Genomic DNA, 27,661 nt, shown 5'->3' on the forward strand with positions numbered 1-27,661 from the left:
AGGTACTTTCTAAACGAAGCTTCAGACGTCACTGATCACGTGACTCTGGCCAAACGAATCAAGCCTCGACACGGTGCTTCTGAAGCAGCGCGTTGATCTTTCTGACACACGCACCGGAGCGTCAGCTTCAAGCGGACCATCACTACGTCTCACATCTAAAGGTGTCAAGGTAACTTTGAACTGAGTTCAGTCAATCTGGAGTTTTTCCAAGTTTTCTGTTGCTCTCTGTGAGAGAAGAGCGTTAAAGGCGGGGCTCTCCAGAGTCCAGCAAAACAGGAAACCACAGCTGGGTGTGTGTAAGTGTGCAAACCAATAGAATGCATCGTGGTGGGGGGGGGCATCACGGGCAAGAAAAAAATAAAATAATCGGTCGTACCCATGCTTCCCCGACGTCATGCCAGCGCATATTGGGAAATTCGTAGGCACCGATCGGTTTTCTATCAGCCATTTGCTGGGAGTAAGGGCGCCCTCCGTTTGCGAGGTGCGCCTGCTGCTGGCGGCACAGGGAGGAGAGGGCGGGGCGGCGGGGAGTCTCTGGCTGGCTGGAGCGGCATCTAATAACCAACTCGCAAAACAAAATAAAAACAACAAACAGATATTATGATACAGACTTATAATCTGCACCGATGTTTTTTCTAAATTCTATAAAGTGAGCGCGAGAGCCCTCGGTGCGCCTGCGCGCTGCTGAAGTCAAAGTAAACTTTATTGTCATCTCCGCTACAGACAGTCCAGCATATAGAGAGACGAGACGACGAGGCTGCAGTTACAGCGGTGCAAGTAAACAAACAATAAATATAAGAAGAGTAAGAAAATAAATCTACACTTTAGGACTCGGGGTAAAGGATCAATAACAATTTAATTTATAATTTACAGTTTGATGATTTAAAGTCTCACACAACCCGTCAAAAGGGGCGGGGCCGGCTGCTTCCAAGTAGAGCACATTTCATTTATAATGATGTAAATCCAAGCCCATCATGGATTCACGATCTGAATCCTGGGTTGTGTGAAATCCCAGAAATCAACCTTAGACAAAGTGAATCTGTGAACTAAGGTGTAGGTCTGTTAGGCAGGGCTGTGCAGAGAGGTTTAAAGGGGCGGGTGCTCAAAGTTAAAAAGGAGCACATTGAACCAGGCTGAATAACAACAACACACTTTCATCAAGAATCTAATATGGGCAACAAGGCAAAGCAAACGTAGCCGATGCTTTACCTGATGGGTACAATGTTGCTGTTGAGGGGTTGCTGTGGATAGTGCTGGAGGGCAGGCAGGGCTGGACTGGGACAAAAAATCGGCCCGGGCATTTTGACTGGAGACCGGCCCACCAAAAATGTGACGTCATTCATGGATAAAACCGCAAAGGATTCTGGGAACTTTTGGCAAGCGGTACTAGCGCATGCTGGGTGTCAATTGAACTCAGTTACACAGCGATAAAAAGAAACACAAAAAATGGCAAGAAGCTGCTGTATTATTAACTGCAATAGCCGGTGTTGTGCCAAAAAGTGATTGTCTGCCAAAAACTGATTTCCGGTATTTGCAAAGAAACTGATTGCTCGTATTTAAATTGCTATAAGTAACTTGATGGGCTATAATATGTGAAACATATGTCAAATGCATCCCTCATGGATGACACAAAGTCATACTGAGCTACAAACAACATTAGTGTAACAAGGTAGAAGCCGCAATCAGTCTTTGGCAGTGACATTTATATAACCTTTATTTATGCCGTAAAAAAAAAATCTAATTAACATTAAAAATTTATTTTGTAAGAAGTAGTTGGACAGCAGAAATGGCTCAAATATTACAATTATTTTTCCACTACTAATTAATTACCGTTGAGCTCAAAGGTTATATTAATACACGGTTAACGAATGTGTATTTATGAAGACGATTTGTGAGACGAACAAAGGTAAACGTACCTTTGTTCGTACGATGGTCTTTCGGTGCATTTCAAGGTCCTGTACCCATCCGTCGGTAAACTGTACCTGGGCTTGTTGCAGTGACCTGAAGTTACTAAACTTCATGAGTGTATGCACTCACTCCAAGAAGCGTATAATTATAAATCTGAGCGTGGTGAAAGTTGGGCAGCACGCTAACGTCTTTTGTCCCTCTGTGTGCTCGTAAGGGTCTGACCCTTTCACTCCTTTGATTTTTCCTCGTATCTTTTCTTTGTCTTTTCGTCGAGTCTGTCTTTGTACGGACCGGCATTGTTCTCCGTCGTTTTGTACATACCTTTTTTGTGCGGCAAAGAAAAAACAAGAAGGTATTGGAACCGGAGAATGAACGTTTTGCGGTGCTGCAATTGCAAATGCTTGTATTTGATGCGGTACTTGGATTGTTTTGCCAGGAGTTCCCGGCATGCAATGCACAAAGTCACGTGGTCTGTCAATCGCTATAGGAAAAACCATAAAGCCTTTGCATGAAAACAACTGCTTTGATGTACACTGCCTTGTTGGTATATATGTATCAATCTGATAAAGTTAAACCTACACCATTCTCCCTATTCGGGATTTTAAACAGTACATAGCGGAAACAAAAAGACTGCTTGGTAGAGTTAACCTCCTGAACTATCTACAACACATGGTAGAAACCTGAAATTAAGACCAAGAACACTAGAGGTGAGACATGATCATTAATTAATATTAAAATTAACAAATGACAGATTTAGGGATATTTTCATAAAGTATTTATTTACCAAAACAATAGAAAACAGCATGGTAGCACAATATATTTTGCTAACACAGCAACCTTTAAATATGAAAGGAGACAGAGAAAGAAAGGTGAGAAAGAAGAATAAGAATAACACTTAATTGAGTTTTTGATGGCATTTTACACACAGTACTAATACAGTATCTAGAAAATATGGGAAAATACTGGCATCATATACAGTACTTACTTCTGAAGAAATTATATGGGACCCTGAAAAACAGGACACAAGTGAAAGGACAAAGAACTGTTAATGGCAATTGATGGACTTGCTCAGATGATCACAGTACTGGCATCTTTATTCCAGAAAGGAATTAGAGAAATCATATACACTAGTACTTACGTTGATGAACTTAAAGAGTTGAATGGTCTCGAACCTCTTAAACAAACAATGTATGATCAGACCCTGACAAACAGGACAGAAAGGAATAAAGATTAGATGAATATTAAAATCTATAAAGGACAGATTATGATTGAATTGTATCACCAAAGACTATTCACTCATCAATAAAAGGTCACCTACAACACTTCCACAGCAGCAACACTGAACATATCTTAAGACATGGAAACCTTTATGAAGTGAAAGGACAGACAGTGAAGGTTGAGAAAGAATTGTACTTAATAAACTTAATTAAACTGGTGTTGACCAGAGGGGCCGATGGCGCGATATGGCAGCCTCGCTTCTGTCAGTCTGCCCCAGGGCAGCTGTGGCTACAACTGTAGCTTGCCTCCACCAGTGTGTGAATGTGAGAGTGAATGAATAGAGCTTTGGGTGCCTAGAAAAGCGCTATATAAATCCAATCCATTATTATTATTATTATTATTATTAATAGATTTTTTCAGACGATGACAGTACTGGTATGCTTACTCTAGAAAAATGGTTGAATCATATTCCATATAGTACTTATTTAAAATGAACACACTTCAGTCCTCCTAAAATGACTGACAGCATCTGAAATGAAACAATGACAGATTAAGACTGTAAGAATATATGTTTATAAATGCCTAATACTCCAATCTCATATTTATTCTATCTATTAAGATGGACAAATTCTAAGCATTTACCAATCACTTGACTTGTTTGAAGTGAAGGTAGATGCTAAACGTATTCATTTAGGCAATAACAATAAAGCTGAATTTAATATTAACAATAGATAATTAGGAATGTTTTGCTCATTTTTATTTCACCTCACCAGGTTACAAAAGGAGCTTTCTCAGCAGGTCACTCTTCTCAGCTACCCTGTCAATGACCATGTCAGAGTCCAATGACATGAGAATGTCCTTTTCAGTGGCCATCAGCATAAACATCTCCAGCTTGTTTGCAGACAGGCTGCTTCGGAGTCTGCTTTTAATGAACTTGAGTGTAGAGAATGTTCTTTCACAGGCAACCTGAGTGAGGGAGAGGGTCAGCAGGTACTTGTATGCCAGCCCAAGGAGACGATAGGCATCAGACAGCATGTTGAACCGCCTGAGTATTTGATAGCAGCACAGTGGGCAATTTTTGCAAGAACCACAGCTTTCGGTCACAATTTCACTTTCTTCGTCCCATTCTTCAGATCTGTCCTTTGCTGTTCTGGTCGTGTACTCATCTACATGTGATGTCTTAAGCCTTTCCCACTGTTCAGCAAAACGTTTCAGTTCTGACTGAAGGTTATTAACTGTAGCCCTGCTGTCAAATTTAAGTAGACAGGCGCTGAGGTTCTGAAATGCATTACTTGGAAGAGAAACTGTTCTGACCTGGCTAAACTTCCTGGGGTCCAACCTTGCCAAATCGGCAAGAAGAGGGCCATGCATGACAAATCGTCTGTGGATTGCTTCAATAACTGTGTCCAGGATGATGTTGTGCACTTTCACCTCATATGATTTCTCAGCATTGATTTGCAACTCATCTTCAGGCATCTCTCCGGCCATGCCTTTTCTCCTTTTGGCTCTCTTTTTAGGTAGTTCAGCCTCCACTTCCATGTCTGTGTTGTTCTCCCTCTCCTCTAGTTTTTGATTTGTCTGTTTCACAAATGTGTCTGCAGCTGTCTTCACAGTTGGAAAGTCCCTGGCAATACTTTTGAGGCCATCTTGTGTGGCAGTCACCATATGATGGGCAGAGAGAATGTCCATCCCCTTTGACTGGAGGTACTTTGACAGAGGAGTTGTTGCTCAAACACTCTAAGAAATATCTGTGCTGTTAACACAGTTTCATGCTTCAAGAGACACTCTTTAAAGCCTCGTGCTTTGGCACGAACAGCTGGCTTTTCTTTTTCCCTCTTTTCAATGGCTTCCATCGTCAGCACTACATCAACGAAGAGGCCATCATCTGGTTTTCCAAAATGTCCAAAGATTTTCTGGAGGGCATCATGCTTGGCCCACCACCGTGTCTCACCTATTGGACTGAGGCGTCTGTGTCTTGTGTTTTCGGTTTGTTTCTCCCACAGATTAACCCTGTGATAGGACTCCTTGATGAACACAGCTATGTCATTAAGTTTTATTTCACTTGTATTTTTATTTTTATTCCTATTTATTCTATTTATCCCCTTCGTATATTTTATTTATATTGTCTCTGTATTTATATATATGTGTGTGTGTATAACTCTGTAACTTCTGTCGGTGCTGTGCTTTTTTGGAAATCGAATTTCCCAGAGGAACCCACCCGAGGGATTAATAAAGTTCTATCTTATCTTATCTTAAGTAAATTAAAGAGTGATCCACTTTCAATGACACTTTGTGTTGTGTCAGCAATCACAAGATTAAGTATGTGTGCATAGCACCACACATGCACATGAGTTGGAGACTGGGCAGTCATAAGTGCTGAAAAGCCTTTGTACTGGCCCTGCATATTTGAAGCACCATCTGTTGCATTCCCAATGCACATGGCCTTGTCTAGATTCAGATGCTCTAAAACTCCGGAAAGCAAGTTTACAAAGTACTGCCCCGTGGATGCTTCGCACCTCACTATGGAGACAAGCCTCTCCTGCACAGACTCAGTAACATACCTGATGATTACTGAACACTGATCATAACCTGTGATGTCTTGGGTTGTGTCTAGCTGAACAGAAAACATCCCAGCTTTCTGGACATCACTGGCGATGCTCTCTTGAAGGAGATGGCCAAGTGCATCAATCACTGAGTTGACAGTTGTTTTGGAGAGTAGGGTGATGAGAGATCCTCTACCTCTTGATCCACTGGTCTGATGCAACTTCTTGCTTTTTTCAATGCAGTCATTCAAATGTTCTCCAAGGCACATATCATACTTGCCTAATAACACAATCAGTTCCAGAAAGTTACCATGATCGATGGTGTTATCACCTAAAGTGTATGCAGCCTCATTCTCCACATGCCTATAGCTGAGTCCCCTCTTCCCAAGTACTTTGATCACATCCACTATACGCTCTAAAACTTGCCGTCTCTTTTTCACTTGTGCTCTGTGAGCTGACAACTGACTGCCAGCAAACAAGCTCCTGATGTTGCCTTTTGAGCACCTTAAGAAAAAAGCTTCAGCACAGGTCTGGTGTGTATTGCTCTTTTCATGCTCCTCTGTGCGCAGATGTATATGTCGCCAGTCACTCATGCCTGTTATAAATGTGCTGGTGTCAGTCAGCCTTGCAAATGCCAGACACACAAAGCAGAACAATAAATGGCGTTCTTTGCAATAAGTAAGCCACTTCCTGTTGGTGCCATCTTTACAGCTGAACACCCTCATCACAACTGCACTGCTACTGTTCTGCTGTGGGTGGTAATCTAAGAAGGCCTGTAATATGGCAGGTTCAGGGCGAGCAAAGTAATCGATGCCCTGGCTCTCTCTCTCTTGCTCTTCCATCTCTCTCTCTTGCTCTTCCATCTCTCTCTCTTGCTCTTCCATCTCTCTCTCCTGCTCTTCCATCTCTCTCTCTTGCTCCATCTCTCTCTCTCCTGCTCTTCCATCTCTCTCTCCTGCTCTTCCATCTCTCTCTCTTGCTCCATCTCTCTCTCCTGCTCTTCCATCTCTCTCTCTTGCTCTTCCATCTCTCTCTCCTGCTCTTCCATCTCTCTCTCCTGCTCTTCCATCTCTCTCTCCTGCTCTTCCATCTCTCTCTCTTGCTCCATCTCTCTCTCTTGCTCCATCTCTCTCTCTTGCTCCATCTCTCTCTCTTGCTCCATCTCTCTCTCTTGCTCTTCCATCTCTCTCTCTTGCTCCATCTCTCTCTCTTGCTCTTCCATCTCTCTCTCTTGCTCCATCTCTCTCTCCTGCTCTTCCATCTCTCTCTCTTGCTCCATCTCACTCTCCTGCTCTTCCATCTCTCTCTTGCTCTTCCATCTCTCTCTCTTGCTCTTCCATCTCTCTCTCTTGCTCTTCCATCTCTCTCTCCTGCTCTTCCATCTCTCTCTCTTGCTCTTCCATCTCTCTCTCTTGCTCTTCCATCTCTCTCTCTTGCTCTTCCATCTCTCTCTCCTGCTCTTCCATCTCTCTCTCTTGCTCTTCCATCTCTCTCTCTTGCTCTTCCATCTCTCTCTCTTGCTCTTCCATCTCTCTCTCCTGCTCTTCCATCTCTCTCTCTTGCTCTTCCATCTCTCTCTCCTGCTCTTCCATCTCTCTCTCTTGCTCTTCCATCTCTCTCTCTTGCTCTTCCATCTCTCTCTCCTGCTCTTCCATCTCTCTCTCTTGCTCTTCCATCTCTCTCTCTTGCTCTTCCATCTCTCTCTGCTGCTCTTCCATCTCTCTCTGCTGCTCTTCTGTCTCCTCTGTCACAGACTTCTCCACTTTTGATGATAAATCAGCCTGGTGCAACATGGATTGGCACAATTTGTTCAGATTTTGAGGAGTTTGAGAAACTAACCTTAAGCATAAAATAAAATTTACTATCAGTAACTTCATAGCACCCGCCCAGCAGTATATAAACTCCGTCATGCTAGTTACGCTGTACGAGTTATTCTAAGCGACTGTATAAAGTCACCACAACGAAAACCAACTACAACTAAAATTAGTTTCTATCTGACACAGATAGACAGCAGGTCATAACTTCTTACCTGAAGTTCAGTTCCTCTGCCACTATGACCGGCGGCCGCCTCGGGTCTCTCCTCCTCTTGCCTCCCCTTTCCTTCATCCACCTGCTGGCCTCCACCACTTGCTGATCTTGCTAAATCTATGGAAGCTATGCCATAGCTACCACCAAACAATTCAGTAATTTTCACACATTTGGCAGCGTCTGCCTGAAGGGCTTGTTTCTTTTTGGCCCTAATTTTTTCGGCACCTCCTTTCCTTTTCTTGTTCTCCATTTTCTTTAGTTCGTCTATAAGATTGCTAAACAAGGAGGAGGGTGCATCCGACCTCCTCGGCTGTAATTGGTCCAGCCCAGAGTCGATCATGACCAATTGGCCAATCCAACACCTTTCATTGTTTATACCCTTCCCAAAAAAAAAAAAAAAAACTGGCCCGATGGCCAGTCCAGCTATGAGGGCAGGGCTGTGTTGGTCTGAGACTGTAGACATTAAAAAGTCCACAGGAGAGATGGTAGCTGATTAAACAAGTGTCATGAGATAATAACAAAATGCAAAGATTGGTGACAGCGCTTGGAACCATAAGGCAACAAAAAACTGTGAGAAATAATTTAGGCTCTGCCTGTGAATCACTCTTTGCTTCTCTTCTTCCTTCCATCCCATCATTTCATATATCACTCTCCACTTGCTGTCTATCTGAGAATAAGGCACAACTTGCTATTGCAATAAACTATAATCTAATTATCCACACCTAACAACTCTTGCACTTAATCTATAATAAAATGATGACAGAAAAATGTTATAGCCCTGCCTTTAGTAGCCTCACGCAGCTCCTGCTGTTTCCTCCTCATGTCCTTACCAGCCATGTCTGCACAATGTTATATCATGAGTAATACTTTTTTAAAATCCATCTAAATAAAACACACACATGCACGCACACACAGTGACATTTTAGACCTTCTTCAGAATACTGTATATACTATGGGCATCATGGTGCTGATCCAGAATCCTTACATTATTATTCATTACTAGAGCTACAATAATAAAGCAAAGAAGAGGGGGAAGTAATAAATATGAAATAATGTATTTATGATGATTCCATTTGTTTCACTATCCACTCTGTGCAGGGCAAAGCTTATTACATGTTTAAACTGTAGAGATACAATCATTTTACTACTGTAAAATCCAAATTTTGTCTTATTTAAAATATAAATCTAATATAATCTGCTTCTTAATGTATGTTCTTTAAAATACAGCTTTTTTAAAAAAAAAAATATTATATTATAAAAAAATATTATAATTATGCATAATTATGTGAACATGCATATTAGATCGTTTTTAGTGAAATATAATCCCTCCAGAAAGGCAGGAAAAGCCCGGAAACTTACTTTAAAACTAAATATGTTCCCTAAAACGGTGACAGAGCTACAGACCCATGACAGCCTTACACAGGTAGCCAGCAGCTGTGACCAGCACTACTTGTGCAGTTAATAAAAGGACAGGTAATGTTTGTCATGCTGTTGCACACACAGCACGCTCGTTTGTTTCAGTTCGTCAGTAGCAACAAGACAGCTTACCAACGTGTACGTAATAAGCTAATACTCCTGTGTGCTACACACTACAGTGTGCGCTGTACACCTACTTACTGGTTTTGTCGCATCAGTCTGTGTCTCTGAGTTAACTTGTGTTAACTTGCACGCACACACACATTAAAAAAAAAAAATCATTTAAAAAAAAAAAAGTTGCCTCAACAAAAGGGCACCTTGGGCACCCATCAGGAAAGGGGCGGGTGCTCAAGCCCCTCTAGCCCCCCCCCCCTCTGCACGTGCCTGCTGTTAGGTTAATTGTGCTGATCCTCGGGTTGGGGGATTTGTGTTTGTACTGGAGCGCAAAATTCAAACCAATGGAAGATGGACAACAAAAGTTCAAAGCCATCAGGTGCTCAGGTTAGAAAGAGAGAAAAGATGCAGGTAAGCAGACGTGTGATTGGATAATGGCAGCTCATCCTGAACCAATCAGACTAAACTCCAAACAATACATTATGTTACAGATTTTAATATTAATTAGTCATTGTTACTTGTTGATTTGTCCTTTTCTCATTGTGTGACGAATTATGACGACTGTTTGGTAGCTGTTATTGTCTCTCTCTCTCTCTTCATGTGTGTTTCTCTGGTGAAACAATAGTTTTGTGTTAATGTTAGGGCTGCACGATTTTGCATAAAATGAGAATCACGATTTTTTGGCTGAGAATTGAGATCATGATTCTCTCATAACAACAAATAAACATAAAAACAACAAATGTCTCACGTTTTGTTGTTGCAGCAAAATGTTGTCCTGCTTGAAATTCCGTCTCCACCGTTGCTCGACGCTGCGTGTACAGAGCAGGTAGTGCAACAATAGAAAAATAGTTGCGGGACGGCACTGTGTAGCGTTTGTCTAGGGTGTTGATCGTTTTCCTAAATCCCTCGTTTTGCACAGTGTTGATGGGAGCCATATTGTAGGAGCCATATTGTCAATCCTCAAGGATTGACGTACGCACGATGTAGTTATAAAACAGGGTTTATTCTGGTCTTGGCAACCCGTGAGAACTGCTCACGGACAAAACAATAAAACAAAAACATCACATCAAAATGCGCTCTTGTACGTAGTGTCAATCAATCAAAAAAAATCCTTAATTACAGAAAATAAACCATTTAAAATACACAAACCTCGTGAGCTGACATCCAGGAGGAGCTAAATAGACCTTTATGGCCTTATTGCCTTATCTTCCATCTTCTTCGTCAATTATTTTCACTCTTTAAACAATATTTTCTCCATGTGTGGAGCTAACTGTGAGTTGCAGCATGCAGACACCATGTGTGCTAGCAAAAGAAAAGTGGCTGGGTGGAGACCCAAACAGCAAAGCTGTACCCTACACAGTTCACCACCAGAGGGTGCAAAGGAACAAAATCCAGACATACAGCTTAACAAATATCAAATGCAACAAACATCAAATGCAACAAACATCAAATGCAAAAGACCGTTACACTCCCACCAATCACTTGTGATTAAAAAGAATAAAGTATTGCCTATGAACTAATGAACGGCTTTTGAATGAACTATCGTGAATTATCCTTTAAGCAGAGTGCGGTGGAGAATCGTCTTCCGCTTCCATCAGAATGACTGTCTTCTGAATGGGTCTTTCCAGGTGCACAGGTTTGGAGGTACGTTTTCCTGCTCTATCCAGGGTTGAATCACAGGAGGACAACATCATTGATCTTAGCATTTCTGTGCTCTTTGGTCCACTTCTGTCTTCCTTGAAGATTTAACAAATACTCCTTTTTCCACCTTGTCCAGAAAGTGTTGGCAAGTAGTTGAACACGACGCCACCTCTTACGGAGATAAAGATCTTCTTTCACAAACCTTCCTGGAGGTGGAGAGATGATTGTGGACTTCATGGTTAGTATGTGATTCGGTGTTAAAGGTTCTGGGTTTGATGGATCACATAGTTGGTCAGTAGTCAATGGTCTGCTATTAATCACTGCCATGACTTCATACAGGAATGTCCTCAGAGAGGAGCTGTCGAGTTGTTTGGCTGATTGTTCCAGAATGGACATGAGAACACTTCTTATGGTGCGAATTTGTCTTTCCCAGACACAACCCATATGACTAGATGCTGGGGTGTACATGAGAAACTCACAGTCCAGTTTCCCTAGCTTGACTTGATCCATTTCCTTAAATGCTCCAATAAACTCATTTCTAGTGCCGACAAAATTCGTGCCTTGATCGCATCTTATCTGACGAACTGTACCTCTGATGGCCATGAATGCACGTAATGAGTTGATGAGGGAATCTGTAGAGAGATCGTCAAGCATTTCAAGATGCACTGCTCTGGAGCACATGCAAGTGATTAGCAAGCCATAACGCTTTAGCTCCTTGCGGCCTTCTTTGACATAAAAAGGACCAAAGCAGTCCATCCCACAGTAGGTGAATGGCGGTGTGGTCTCCATCCGATCCTCTGGGAGGTCTGCCATCTTCTGCTGCTCTGTGCGCCTTCTGAACCTTCTGCATTTTATACATTTATAGATGTAAGATGACACGATCTTGATGCATCCAAGAATCCAGAATCCGTTAGCTCGAAGTTCATTCATGGTGATCCCTCGTCCTTGATGGTATGTCTTCTCGTGATAATGTTTGACCAGTAATGCCGACACGTGACTGTCTCTTGGCAGGATCGCGGGATGCTTGACATTGGGGTGCAAAGCTGCATGTGTTAAGCGTCCGCCTACCCGAAGAATGCCTTGGTCATCAAGAAATGGACATAACTTGTGTAACTTACTAACCTTGTCTTTCATCTGCATCACATCATGATGTTGCAAGGTTTTTATTTGCTGAGCAAAGGCTGTTTCTTGAACCATCTTTATGATTGTTAACTCTGCTTCCTTTCTCTCTTGTTACACTACTGATGTCGTGTGATCTACTCTTGTGATCCTTTGCTTCGTTCACATAGCGCTTGAGTCTAGCAACTGCCTTAATCATCCTCGACCAGTCGGAAAACTTGTGTAAGCGATCTAACAGTGACCTTTGTTCCTCCCCTTGTATCTTGTGGACTTGAACCTTCTTAACCTCCGGGTCACTGGTTGATAACTCTCCCACCTTAATTTCCCCACTGGGTATGATCTTCTGCCAAAGGAGGTCTGGGCCTTTGAACCAGTTTGATGCTACAAGTTGTTCTGCTGTGAGACCTCTTGAGGCGTGGTCTGCCGGATTATCTTCGGAAGTTACATACCTCCATTGGGTTGAATCTGTGCTTTGTTTGATGCGTTCCACTCGGTTTGCAACAAACACATGAAATCTTCTGGCTTCATTGCTGACGTATCCGAGTACCACCTTCGAGTCAGTCCAATACCTTTCTTCTGAAATTTCCATTTCCAATTCCTTTTTCAGCATGTCACCAGTGCGCACAGCAACAACGGCCGCCGACAACTCAAGCCGAGGTATAGTTGTGACTTTGGCTGGTGGAACTCTTGATCTTCCCATCACCAATGAGCAGTGGACTTCACCAGTTGTGCTTACTGCTCTGAGGTAAGTGCACATTCCATATCCAGATGCACTTGCATCAGAAAAATGATGAAGTTCGTAGTGCTGTGCCTTGAAGTTCGAAGGAATGTAGCATCTGTGAACCTTTACGTCTGCAAGGTTTCCCAGGTCACGCAACCAATACTCCCACTGAGGTCGAAGTCTGTCAGGTAAGTTATCATCCTGGCTGAGTTTATCTCGACACATTTGTTGCAAAATCTGCTTTCCCAGCAGAATGAAAGGTGACACAAACCCAAGTGGATCGAACACAGAGGCAACTGTGGCCAATACTCCTCTTCTGGTGAGTGGTTTGTCCTTAACAACTACTCTGAACTGAAATTGATCTGATGCCACACACCATTGTACGCCAAGTGCTCTTTCCATGTGTACTTCACCGAGTGCCATATCTAGCTCTTTGGGAGCTGCAGCGCATTCTTCTTTCGGAAGCGAAGATAGAACTTTGGTGCTGTTTGAGATGAACTTGTGCAACCGAAGTTTGCCCATGCTGCAGAGTTTGCGTGCTTCATTAACCAGCTGTATTGCCTGATCTTCAGTATCAACACTTGCTAGTCCGTCATCAACATAGAAGTTGGTTTTGATGAACTTGATGGTTTCTTCATTAAAACTTCCTTCCCCTTCAGCTGCAAGATGCTTGAGGCCATAGTTGGCACAACCTGGAGAAGATGCTGCTCCAAATAGGTGTACCTTCATCCTGTAGACAGTGAATGGAGTTTCAAGGTCACCGTTCTCCCACCACAAGAACCGTAGGTAATCTTGGTCACAAGCATGCACATGGAATTGGTGGAACATGCGTTCGATGTCACACATGAAAGCCACTGGGCCTCTTCGGAAGCGACACAAGACTCCGAGCAAGGTGTTTGTTAGCTCTGGACCAGTGAGGAGATGGTCATTTAAGGAAGCGCCTTGGAACTTGGCAGAGGCATCAAAGACGACACGAATCTTTCCGGGTTTTTGTGGATGATACACACCATGATGTGGGATGTACCATACTGGTGTCTTGTCAATGTCTTGCTCTGTGACCTTTTCAGCATCTCCATGGGCTAAGATGTCATTCATGAATTTCTTATAGTCCATGTAGTACTGCTTGTTACTCTTGAGCCTTTTTTCTAAACATTTGAGGTGATGAATAGCACATACCTTGTTGTTTGGCAGGTTCGGCCTTTCACTCTTAAATGGGAGTGGCATTTCAAAATGACCATCCTCCTTGTGCCTAATGCCGGCCTTCATCTTTGTTAAAAATTTGAGATCTTCTTGAGAGACCTTTGTGTCTTCTGGTGCTTTCTCAACAAAGTCAGACTTCAACATCTTTAGGACCTCTGTGGGAGAGATCATTTCCTTTATTTGAGTTCTGTAGACATAGTGAACCTTGTTGGTGAGATTTAAAGAGGGATTAATGTCAGGCACCACTTCCTTCACAATGACTTGGTGACTTATTCCGAAGGCGTCTCCATAATCGAGACATGGATTGCCATAACCCACAATACTCCATCCCAGATCAGTTCTTTGCACAAACGGCTGATTTTCCTTTCCAGACACAACCTCACAAGGAACAAGTGCTTGGGGGCAGTTGTACCCAATCAGCAGACCAACATCACAGCTTTGTAGTGGAGCGATCTCACTTGCAATGCAGTCAAGATGAGACCATGCCTTAGCTGTTGCAGGCGATGGAATGTGATCTCGGTTTGCGGGAATAAAGTCTCTGGCATACGTCACTGGTAGGGAAATGGTCTTATTTGAGTAGAACCCTCTGACTTGTAGACCTGAGAACTTGCGACAGGACACAACTGTGTTTCTTGAAGACATAGTAGTGAGCTTTAGCTGAGTCGATTCACCTTTGATATGCAGAGCTTGTGCCGTTTCTTCAAGAATAAAGGTCGTATCGCTCTGTGTATCAAGGAGCACGTACACAAGAATTTCATGCGCTGGCTCACCTTTGGTTGACACCCATACTGGAATAATGGAAGATGTGTGAGTGTCGTCAACATTCTGTGTGACTCTGTTAGAAGTCGCTTCACTTGTTGTTGGTGTGACACTGTTGTCTTGTGAGACATCTGCGTTCGTTTGTCTTGTCCTGTCACTGTTCTTGTGTGGATTTCTCCTTGTTCTGTCTTCCTTCGTGCGATTGTCATGAAGACATGTTGGATGTCTTTTATTACATGTGTCACAGGTTTCTCTCCCTTCGCAATCCTTGGAGCGATGACCAGAGTTCAGACAGCCAAAACATAACTTCTTGTCTTGAACAAACTTTAGTCTCTCAACAATGCTCTCATTTATGAACCTTCTACACTTAAGTAGGCTGTGACTCGACCTTTCACAGTACACACAACTAGCACTAACAGTCCTATCATTTGAGTTAGTTGCTAGCACCTTTGCTCCATTGCCTCTGTTCCTTGTTGTTTTTGCCCCTTCAGTTTCACTTGGCTTCAGAGCAAAGAGAGATGTTATGGGATTACAGGCAATTTTGGCTTCCCGTGAGATGAAATCTACGAATTGGCTGAAGCTTGGAAAGGTGTGAGTCTCTTCTTGCACTTCTGTAACCTTTCTGTTCCACCTTGAAGTAAGCCAATCTGGAAGTTTTGCGAGCATTTTTTGGTTTTCATTGCAGTCATTGAGCACTTCAAGCCCCTTCATTTGCGACATGGCTGTCTTACAGCAGCAAAGGAAGTCAGCAAATGCTTGAAGTTCCATACTGCCTTTAGAGCTTATCTTAGGCCATGCGTCAAGTTTGTCTCTGAAGGCCTTTGCTACGAGGAAGGGATTTCCATACCTCTCTACGAGAACTGTCCATGCTGCATAGTATGCAGACTCTGTGCCAAGCGGGAAGTAGCCTTCTATTGCCTTCCTTGCAGGTCCACTTACATATTTCCTCAGATAATAAGTCTTCTCTTCAGTTGGTATATTTTTCCTGTCAATCAGAGTCTGAAAGGAAATTTTCCAATCATTATATCTGATAGGGTCGCCACTGAATATTGTTGGCTCTGGTACCGGAAGACGACTTGCATTAAGAGACACTGCAAATGCTTTGACCAGATCTTCTGTGTTCACCTCTTGGTGCGGTGTCACATTTCGTGGCGAGGAACACCGTTTCATATGCTGGTCATTGTTTTCAGACTTGACTTCATTTTTATCAGATCTGTGGTGAAGTAGGTTGTATATTTCTTCATCTGAACATTCACTTTGTTCATACACTCGCTGTCGAGCCTTTGCTGCATTCAGCTTTTTTACAGTCTCAAGTCGCTCTACTTCTCTGCGCTTAGCTTCTAGAGCCTTTTGTCTTTGTGCTATTTCTGCTTCTTGCCTTTCAATTTCCTTCATATGGATTTCTTGTTCAAGCAGAACTTGGAGAGCAGCCTCATTTGCTGCAACTTCAGCAGCTGCATCTTGTCTTTTAGCCGAGAGCCGGCTGGAGTGTCTAGAGGAAACCCTCGAATGAGAAGAGAGCTTAGTGTGGTGTGACTTAACACTCATCCTGTCTGAGGCTTCTAACTTAGGCATAGACTCAGTCTCCTTCCATTTTTCATCCCTTTGACTTTTCACATCTGAGGCTACGTATTTAGATGAAGACTCAGTGTCCTTCCAAAGTTCTTCATCTCTTTGAACCTCCGCATTACTTGGGCTTGGACACTTTCTTACAGATTCGATAATTGTCTTTGTTATGGCTTCACACGTATCCATCCTTCGTCTTGTGTCACTATCTGGAGATTCAATACGTCTCAAGTCATCATAGGCTGCATTCACATCCTTAGAAGCACTCAAAACCTTGGAAACATGTTCTTGTAGCAGATCCTTTGAGCATTGACCATCTATAGCTCCTTTGGCATTCTTAATGACAACCTTCCACTTCTCATAGCGCACACTGAAACGATGTGCAGCCTTCTTTATGTGCTCACCGTACAGTTCTTTGCCCTTTTCCGTCAATGTACGGACTCGTTGGCTCTGTCGTGCTCTTTGTGAGGTAGTAGAAACATCATCAGCTGTGCCTTCAACTGCTTGTAGTTGCTCATCTGCAGAAAGTTGTTCCACATCACCCTTTTCGCTGACTTCTGGATTAGCCTCAAACTCTGCCATTGTTGGAGGGGTTTGGGTTTTTTGTGTATCTTACTTAGCCTTAATGTAAAGGTGCAGCAGCTTAAATTTGATTTGTTAGTTGAGGAGCAAATGAATATTAATCTTCATTTACTGTTACAACTTTAAAGCACAGTAATTACTATTACTCCTTAAACATCACTTAACATGTATACTTAACTCACATTACATCTCTTCTCCAAGCCAGTAATACTGTTTCTTACAGCAACTGCTGAAGCCCACCATATGCACGATGCACAGGTTACTCATCACAACATTAACTTAACACTGTATGAATATCAGTCACTTGAACAGCAGAAATGTAAACAATGAGAAGGAAAGAAAAAAGAAGAAATATTTCAGTCCTTTGTTTATTTATAAAAGGAAACTTATCTTAATTAATTTTACAGTCCTTTTCCTTTTTATTTCTCTTTCTTGTGGTTAATTATATTGAGTCCTTTAACTGAGGCAACACTTATTTTCGGGGCACCTGAATTTCCTGCGGGGCTGCGTCCTTCATCTACCCGTGCAGAGCGGAGTTCTCACTGTAGCACCCTCAAGGATTGACGTACGCACGATGTAGTTATAAAACAGGGTTTATTCTGGTCTTGGCAACCCGTGAGAACTGCTCACGGACAAAACAATAAAACAAAAACATCACATCAAAATGCGCTCTTGTACATAGTGTCAATCAATCAAAAAAATCCTTAATTACAGAAAATAAACCATTTAAAATACACAAACCTCGTGAGCTGACATCCAGGAAGTGCTAAATAGAGCTTTATGGCCTTATTGCCTTATCTTCCATCTTCTTCGTCAATTATTTTCACTCTTTAAACAATATTTTCTCCATGTGTGGAGCTAACTGTGAGTTGCAGCATGCAGACACCATGTGCGCTAGCAAAAGAAAAGTTGCTGGGTGGAGACCCAAACAGCAAAGCTGTACCCTGCACAGTTCACCACCAGAGGGCGCAAAGGAACAAAATCCAGACATACAGCTTAACAAATATCAAATGCAACAAACATCAAATGCAAAAGACCGTTACACATATCTTTGGTCAGGTGATAAGTGATAGCCTCCGTGATGTCTTTGTGCCTGCGGGAGTTTGACGTGTATAGGGAAGCGCTGTATAAGGTTCCCGTTATTGATGTTTGGGTGGTTGAACCGGACGGATTTTCTCCTGTCACTTTCTCGTCATCCCTGACGTGCTCTCCGTTGTTTTTTCCCTGCTAATTTTAGCATCACACGGCACAGCTTCTGTATCACGTGGTATAAGGCTCCGCCCTTGTGATTTGTTGAGTAGGAAGAGTGAGCGCTTGTTTTCATGCAGAGTACGTCCCGGATCAAAATGTGAAGTTTTACAAATCACCACTTCTTTAGTTAATATCATTTCAGTCTCAGACAATCTCGTTTCTCTTACAGAGGTTGAATGCACCTTCTGCGGATGGCGGTACCACACAGTGTGCGTGGACTTCCCCTGCACAGAAGGCAACTACAAATGCTGTGAATGCTAAATAAAGAGAAACAAATGATCCCTGTTGTCTTTGCTTGATGATTGGTTTGAGTCTTGACAATCCACATTGCTGGCGTTGCATCTTTCAATGGCAGCAATGGCAGGTATCAGTGCTCAAAGCTTTTGTGTTTGTTTCCAACAAGTTGCCCACCTCGGGAAACAAAAATGTGTTCTTTTACTTGTCAGATGAACATATGAGACACTTTGACTCTTCAGTGCAGTGTGGAGCCTAACAAAGATCTGTTTTGTGTCCCAGCTGATCAGCAGGAGGAGGAGAGTCTGACGGAGCAGCAGAGGAACATTTTCAGCTACTTGGACTCAGCTCAGCCACTACAGAGGAAACAATGAGCTCAACACAGAAGGTGACAGACAGAGCAGGACCATATGACCAAAGATATTTATCACCATATACATTTGAACATTTGCCATAACGATGTAGCTGACGATAGAATTGACACCAGACAAAATACTTTACAGCTGCACAACTTTATTAAAAACCCATCAATGTATTTTCACTGAAACAAGCAGCTGTTGTTTATGTGCATTAAAGTTATATAAAAATGTAACAGTGCAAATGCAAATTCCTCGCTGACAGTTTAACCAAAAGGCGTTTCCAGTGGAAACTGGCCGACACATCCTGAGCATAACCATGTATAATATCCACTAAACTTCAGAAGAGGTTATACAGTCGTGGCTAAAAGGTTTGAGAATTGCATAAATATTGGAACCTGGAGAAGTTGCTGCTTAAGTTTTTATAATAGCATTTTGCCTGCACTCCAGAATGTTATGAGGAGTGATCAGATGAACTGCATCGTCCTTCTTTGCCATGAAAACGAACTTAATCCCCAAAAAGCCTTACCACTGCATTTCATTGCTGTCATCAAAGGACCTGCTGAGACCATTTCAGTGATCGTCTTCTTAACTCAGGTGAGAATGTTGGCGAGCACGAGGCTGGAGATCATCATGGCTGTATCCCGATTCAGGTTCTGCAGCTTTAAAGTCCTCAAGGGCCGCGTACTCAAAGACCGCTAAGGCCGAAGTGCGAGGCTCGTAGGCTCGTGAAATGGGACGTCTAGCCTCCGTCGCGCTGCCCAGGTTGCCTAGCAACCATGATACTAACAGCTGGAAACGTTTCATACAGCTTTGTTTGACAGAAATGAAGGAGAACATATTTAGTTCATTTGTTTCTACATGAGCTCTGTGTGATTTGATGAGTATCTGAGGCTGAGACCACAGGACTGTGAAACATGATTGTTGGGCTTCATTTCTGTGCTGAACAGTCGTTTAAGATTAGCTGTAAATAACAATTAGCTGATGTTGTTCATGAGACTAAAGTCATCTCACTGTGGTAATGTAAATATAATATGGCCAATATTATAGTTATCATATTAATCACTTCACTCACAGACAAGTATCTGTGACAGTGTGTATACAGATGTATCATATATAAGAGACAAATATTGTTCATTTAATATGTTGGTACTAAATGTGGCTCAATGCTTACATATATGTGTAAAAAGCAAATGTACGAGCTGTGATAACTGTGTCTGATAGAATGAAGAGTAGACTGATATATGAAATATTCCTTTATTGGGTGAGAAAATCAGACCATGTCATAACTGCTGTAAGTCACACAGAATAGATATCAGAGCCTTAAACAGGCTGACTTCTGCTAAATGGGTCAAACTGGGCAGAAAGTCTACAAACACATAACATCCTTATAGAATATGATGTAACACTATAGATCAACTTAGCTCAGAATATATAAAGCATATAAACAGTTACAGCAATATGATGCAACAAACACAGCAGCTACTGATCCAAAATACTCAAAGCTTCATAGAACTGAAACCAACATTTATTTTTAGCTCCATCCTGCTGCTGATACAGACTTTAGGTTTCTGAACATTAAACTTGTTGCTGCCTTTCATAGTGTGTAACTTGAAGGCCCTGAGTACTTTCTCCCACACTGAAAACACTGGGATGATCACATTATTTGAACATTACCTAATAAGACTGATTCAGCACAGACAGTTATGTTAAACTTTCCTAGCAGTCCTTCACAAACAGGGAACAGTCTGTCTATTCTCTCCATCTGTCAGCTGCTGCTGGCTCTTCCTCCTCCTCTTCCTCACACACTGCTGAGTTTGTCCTGGTGGATCATCAGGGCTGCAAAGCCTCACAAATGATGTGCAGCAGTGGCTCCCTCAGTCTGTCCTCACTCTGGACACTTGCAGTCGTCACACATGGAAATCAAATGTGTGATAAGCTGCAGGATTCAAACACAAGTGTAACTTATAAACACATGTTCATACTTTTATTCCACAATCAGAGAGAAAGAAACAGAGAGAGTGCAGGACAGACAGACAGGTGACAGTCTCAGGTGTACACACTGCTACACAACAGCACCAGAGAAGCAGGATTTAGTGTTTGTGTTATTACGAGTGTAAACAAGAAGAGTTCCAGATGGTGCAGTGGACACATGTGTGACTGCTGTGATTAAAGCATCTTTCTTTCAGCTTAACGAGTGAACCGTCAGCTCGTTCAAACACACGTTAAAGTGCGTTTGGCTCGACACCACCGAACAGAGGCAGCAATATAACACAGCTCACATTAACAGTGCAGTGAATCCTGCTTGTGCCGTGATGTTCAGGACTGCAAACCGAGCAGCATCACTGACTTTCAGCTTGTTGTGTTTGTGGATATATGACTGACTTTAATTATCCACAAAATCATCACATTCTCTGTCAGATTAAGGTCGACTATTGGACGGCGTATATTTTAAAGGCTTTAAAACCAAGTTAACGCTGAAAGTACAAACATCACTAATGTCACATGACTCTGCCGACAAGGCATAGCTATGGCTATGAAATGCTCTTTGTGTATCACTTCTTCATTATGAAAGATGTCATTAATGCACTAGTAATGTCTCATCTGGAGTATTGTTCAATCATTTGGTCAGCAGCTAATAAGAAAGATCTTAACAGACTTCAGTTAGTCCAGAATAAGGCGTCCAGATTAGTGTGAAGATGTTCATACTATACTAATATTGATAAAATGCATAATAACCTTTCTTGGCTTCCTGTACAGGCTAAAATATTCTATGGCTTACTTGTAGTTCTAAAGAAAGCAATTCTGTTAAACACACCACATTTATTCTGCTCAGCTGCAGTATCCAGATGAAATACATCATCATATTACACAGTTTTCAACAAGCTGCAATTTAGTAAATGCTCGAGTTAAAAGTAACGTTTTGTAAAACTGTTACATTTAGAGCAACTTTTAAGTGGAATAAGTTGCCTTAAAAAATTAGAGAATTATTCAAAACTTCAATGAACACTTAAAAGCCGATTTACAGAGCTTTTAGTTGTTGTAAATATTGTAAGACATGATTTGTTTTTGAAATTTGTGTAATGTGCCTCAATGTTATTGATATTATTATTATTATTATTGATTGCTTATATTTGAACAATTGTGAAACCTCACTGTGGATGTAAGAGTGAAATTATGTGGATATCTTGAATCCACTTTATTGTGTAATATTTTATGTGAGTATTTGACGGAAGACGAGCAACATCTGTTGTGGAAGCTAACGGGGTTCCTTTAGAATAAACAAACATAGGATTTATTATCACTGAATAATTCTGTATAAATCTATACAAATTATAGAAATATGTAATAGGAAACAACAAAATGATCTAAATTATAAAATAATGTGTGTGTGTGTGTGTGTGTGTGTGTGTGTGTGTGTGTGTGTGTGTGTGTGTGTGATTTTAGTGTTTGAACAGTCATGAATTATCTTTAACAGCAGGTTGGATGTAATGTGTTAGAACTACCAGCAGGTGGGGATAAGAGACCTTTAAGGTGTTTGGCGCCACGCTCCACCTTCAGGTTTAAAACTAGTGTTAATGGAGTTTGAAGGTTGAGTTTGTTCCACGACTGCATTTCACTCACTGCCTCTGTTTGTATCTCTGTCACTGCAGGACCAACATGGAGCCAGAAGTCAGGGCTCTCAGGAGGCCGACAAACCTCACAGAAGAAAGGGAGAGAAAAAACACACCTGTGACGAGTGTGGGATGGAGTTTACTCTGAAGGCTTCACTAAAACGGCATCAGGTCATCCACACTGGAGAGAGACCGTTCAGCTGTGACTTGTGTGGAAAGTCTTTTTCCAGGAAGGGTTACCTAAAAACACACCAACTCATCCACAGTGGAGTTAAAGCGTACAGCTGTGATCAGTGTGGCAGAGCTTTTACTCACAGTAGCCACTTACAGAGGCATCTAGTTACCCACTCTGGAATTAAGGCATACAGCTGTGACGAGTGTGGAAAGTCTTTTTCCTTGAAGGGTCACCTAAAAGAACACCAACTCATCCACAGTGGAGTTAAAGCGTACAGCTGTGATCAGTGTGGCAGAGCTTTTACTCGCAGTAGAAGCTTACAGAGTCATCTAGTTACCCACTCTGAAATTAAGCCATACAGCTGTGACGAGTGTGGGAAGGGTTTTACTGTGAGGGCTAAACTAAAACGTCATCAGGTCATCCACACTGGAGAGAGACCGTTCAGCTGTGACGAGTGTGGAAAGTCTTTTTCCTTGAAGGGTCACCTAAAAGAACACCAACTCGTCCACAGTGGAGTTAAAGCGTACAGCTGTGATCAGTGTGGCAGAGCTTTTACTCGCAGTAGCTACTTACAGAGTCATCTGGTTACCCACTCTGGAATTAAGCCATACAGCTGTGATCAGTGTGGCAGAGCTTTTACTCACAGTAGCAGCTTACAGAGTCATCTAGTTACCCACTCTGGAATTAAGCCATACAGCTGTGACGACTGTGGGAAGGGTTTTACTGTGACGGCTTCACTAAAACAGCATCAGGTCATCCACACTGGAGAGAGACCGTTCAGCTGTGACTTGTGTGGAAAGTCTTTTTCCTTCAAGCGTTCCCTAAAAGAACACCAACTCATCCACAGTGGAGTTAAAGCGTACAGCTGTGATCAGTGTGGCAGAGCTTTTACTCAAAGTAGCCACTTACAGAGTCATCTAGTTACCCACTCTGGAATTAAGGCATACAGCTGTGACATCTGTGGAAAAACTTTCAGCCAGAGAGGGTACCGAAATACACACCTACGCATTCACACCAGACATGATGTGTACTGCTGTGAACAGTGTGGCAAATACTTTACAACAGACGCACACTTAAAACGACACATGTTTACCCACACTGAGGAGAGACCTTATCGATGTGACCTGTGTGAGAAGACTTTTAAAGCTCCACATCACCTGAGACGACACCAACAGATCCACACCAGAAAGAGACTCTACAAGTGCAGCTACTGTGAGGTATATATTTATATTGTTATCTTGTCATTTTAGCCTGACTGTTTGGAACAACTCTGCTCATTAAACTGTGTTAGCATGTTAGCAATTCTACTGCATGGAAAAGCAGCTCTGAGTGATTATTCAGATTTTCCTTTCAGTTATGATTTTAGTATTACTGTAGTATTATGGTGGTAGTATTGTAGTTATTGCAGCCCAGTAAACTGAGTGTGTTAACTGAAACAGTCAAATGTAGTTGGACGTCTGCAGAGATGCTCTTTATTTCAGGCGACGTTCAGGATACAAATGTTGAAGGACTGACTTACACTGTCTTTGTGTCTTTGTTTAGAAGCAGAGCGACACAGATGGATCCAGTTCTCAACCCTGTCATCACTGTGGTGGTGGGAAAGACTTTCATTGTGACCTCTGTGGAAAAACTTTCAGTCAGCAAAAGACCCTAAAAGTACATCAACGTAGACACACTGGAGACAAACTGAAATACTGCAAAGAATGTGGGAGAAGCTTCACCACACCAAGTGAGTTAAAACAACATGAACTGATTCACAGTGGGGTTAAAAAGCACCTCTGTGATCAGTGTGGGTCATCCTTCACCACTGAAGATCAGCTTAAATCACACAAACGAGTCCACACAGGAGAGAAACCACACAAGTGCAGACACTGTGAGAGAAGCTTCTCACGGTCAGGTAATCGTAACATTCATGAACGTACACACATGGAAGGAAACTACAGCTGTGACCAGTGTGACAAGAGCTTCAGGAATCTCAGTTCATACTCTGCACACAAACGATCCCACGTTACTAATAAACTGTTTCACTGTTACCAATGTGCCCAAACATTCACCTCATTGTCTGCTCTGTGCAAACATCAGCGCGATCACTCAGGGCTGAAATCACTCCCATCACTGGATCACAGTGAATCTGAAGACACAGAAAGATCCTCTGGTTTCTGTGTCAGACTCAAAAAGCTTGAGATCAGGCTCCACAGAGTTCAGATAGAATCATTTAAACTTGTGTTGAACTGAACTGGTTGCTGGGCTGAACTTCTACATAATACAGATCTACATGGGATCTTCTTTTCTGTTGTTTTACTGAGTCAGTTTTGTCCTTTTTTCTCTGTCCTGGTTTTGCTCGTCTGTAAATGATTGAAACTCAGTCAAATAGTTCATTGTTCTCCAGCAAAACATTTTGGAAACTCATGTTTAACCTTTAAAACTCTGACATGTTTTAGCACACAAGGCTTCATCGGGGAGTTCACTCATGATTGGACCATGAGAACAAAGGTTTTTAGTTCTTTCAAAGAGAGTCTTGGAGATGTTTGATGTTTCTGTTTTTCTGAAACCACCTGAAAGAAAAACTATTTTTCTTGCTTTATGTAGTGTGGAAGTTTTTAATGTTTCTTCATCTGTGATGTTCTTGAATGTGTTCACGTGAAGATGGTACAAATAAACTGTCCTTTCAGCTTTAGCTCCTAATTTATTCATTATTTATGGATGTAGCACAGCAGCCGTCTCTTGATTAACACATGGAGGGCTCGGGATCTGATGGTGTCGTCTCCCTAATTTGCCCACTCAGTAAATCTCACTCATGGCCAAGAAATTGAAATAAACCTTGTTTCCCTGCTGGATAGTGATCCACTGTAACTCTGCTCCTCCTTCCTGTTTAGGATTTCTGTGGCTGAAGTAAAATTCCCTCCATCCATCACTTATCCCAGCTAACCCAAAGTGAAATAAAGTTTTGCTGGTCTTAAAAAAGCATTACAATAATGGGCATTACCAATGCAAACTGAATGATACAGAAGATGAAAGAAGAGACTTTGATCAGTTAATAAAGCTCATGATCTGGATTCATTGTGGCTGCTACACAGATACTTCTGGGTCACTTCTCTCAGTTAGGAACCTTCCTCACCAAACTGACTGTTGGACCACACCCCTGGTTTCATGAGAAATTGTTTCAGCCATGATTTCTCTTCCTGTATTTCAGAGTAAAGACTGAAGTGACAAATGGAAGCATGTTTAAAAAACACAATGTGAGAGAGACGTTGAGGTCCTTAGAAGTTACCCTGGGTTTTTCTGTCACCCTGCTAGATGTTACACACCTTGTTATTGGACTGATTTCTACTGCTGGACTACTCCTGCGGAGAGTAACAATACTCTTACTAATTAGCTCCCTTTCACACCTTTGGGGATATTTATTTTTGTGTTTGCAGCGCTGTGAGCCAGAACAGCGAGAGAAAAATCTGCAACAGCGACGAGCCGAATGCTTACGTGAATCGCAGCAGCTGCACATGTGCTACGCTGAATTAGAGGATATCTTTGCTCTGGATTTCTATTTCTACTTTTTCATTTCTATATGATTCTTCTTGCATCTAAACAAAGATGATTCAATTTGCTAAATGTTGATGGCTCTTCGTGCTCAGGTGTAAATGAGACGTAATATTTGCTCTTGGTTTGGTTCTCCTGTACAGAACCTTGCAGTACAACAGAAACCTAAAAACATTATTTGTAGTTGTTATTCTTAGTTGTTCTGCTGCCTAAATACCACAGGGTCTGATTATGAAGTTATTGAGCTGCACATACTTTACGACCTGCTTAAGTTCGAGGTCACAGCGTCTGTAGAGCAGCTGGAACATAATGAAGTCTACAAGGTTAAAGTTTTCTCTTCAGTTATTGTTCTTTCTGCTGCTTGGTTTGATGGATCTGAGAGCTTTTGTTTTTATTATTGTTATTATAATTATCATTAATATTTTACTCTCTAGAAGCTTTAAAATAGTGTTTGTGTTTGAAAAAATTGATTTAAGAATTGAACAGAAACATCTGCCCTCCTGAAAATCGCCCAAAGGCACGGAGACAAAGTCAAAGGATGCAACCTGTAACTTTCTCTTCCTTCATGTCAGGACCATCATCCATGATTTATATAAAATGCATATAGCAACAGTAGCACTTTAGTTTGGACTTTATGATTTCTGTAACTGGAAAATATTATTTTGTTTAAAGACAGAAGTGACCGCATAGTTGCAACATCAAAGGGAAATATTAATTAATTAGCATCAAGTATATTTGTTGCTTAAGCGTTTGCACTATAACTTAAGTAGGATTACAACTTTTAAGGAAGGAAAGATTTCAGATATTTAGTTCACTGTTTCAGTTATTTTATATGAAATTAAAACATTTACGTTGGTCAAATATGATGCTCTAAATCAAATAAAAGTTTGAAAATAAATGATGTATTTTTAAATGCTGCAACAAATGTTCACAAAAAGTAACTATAATTAAAACCAGTTAAACAAAATCAAATGTTTGAATCATGCTTAACCAAATGCCAGGCTGGAGAGCTGAACCTAAAGTATACGTAGAAAGATTTCAACATGTGAGCAGTTTTTAATGTTTTTATCACATATAAATGTCACAGCAGTGGGTCCTGGCCCAATGCTTTGTGTTTTTGGTTTTCTTTGACTCTTGTTTTTCTTGGTTTTTGTTCTTCTTATTTATCAGGCTCTCAGTAATCTTAGTTCTCCCTCCCTCGGTGTTCATTTCAGCCTGTGTTTAGTTTCTGTTCCCGTGTCCCACGTTTCATCGTTTCATGTCGAGTCAGCCCTGTCTCTCTGTTTCCTGTGTCTCCCCAGTCAGCCCCGCCTCCCTCGGGCACTCATGTGTGATACAGAGTAATAAACCTGACTACATTTGCTACACTCTCTTTATTACCTGTTACTTTAAAATTCATACACTAATTATGTCTGCCCATCTCTCTAATGTGAAGGTCAAAGGTCAACATCCCAGTGACATAAGAATAATCCCAAAGGGGCAAAGGCAGCGGTTAATTTAGCACATTTAGCATTAAGGGTACAGCAAGGATATACTTTTACTTATTGTGGCAGGGGTGTGGTCTCTGGCCTGCTGCAGTGGAGGCTGGTGGCGGGACATTGGACGGCCCAGGTGAGGGTGATGGAGCTCATGACTCTCCCCTTTATAGTGACGGAGGAGACTGGCGTGGGGGAAGCGTGTAG

General features: G+C 41.8%; 1 protein-coding gene and 1 pseudogene across 1 annotated transcript; one reads left to right on the forward strand and one right to left on the reverse strand.

Moving 5' to 3' along the window:
- Positions 1–59: 59 nt before the first annotated feature.
- LOC146672531 (uncharacterized) lies at positions 60–27,661 on the forward strand. The gene is made up of 7 exons (XM_085402584.1): positions 60–169; positions 10,792–10,871; positions 11,005–11,106; positions 18,583–18,688; positions 22,310–23,662; positions 23,988–24,234; positions 27,558–27,661. The coding sequence occupies exons 4-7, from the start codon at positions 18,671–18,673 to the stop codon at positions 27,659–27,661; spliced, it is 1,722 nt and encodes a 573-aa protein (XP_085258710.1). The 5' UTR covers positions 60–169; positions 10,792–10,871; positions 11,005–11,106; positions 18,583–18,670.
- LOC146672532 (uncharacterized) lies at positions 15,689–16,815 on the reverse strand (annotated as a pseudogene).

Source organism: Rhamphochromis longiceps, linkage group LG3 (genome assembly GCF_057381845.1).
Source record: "Rhamphochromis longiceps isolate RC_006_pf linkage group LG3, R_longiceps_female_GT1.1, whole genome shotgun sequence".
Taxonomy (NCBI): domain Eukaryota; kingdom Metazoa; phylum Chordata; class Actinopteri; order Cichliformes; family Cichlidae; genus Rhamphochromis; species Rhamphochromis longiceps.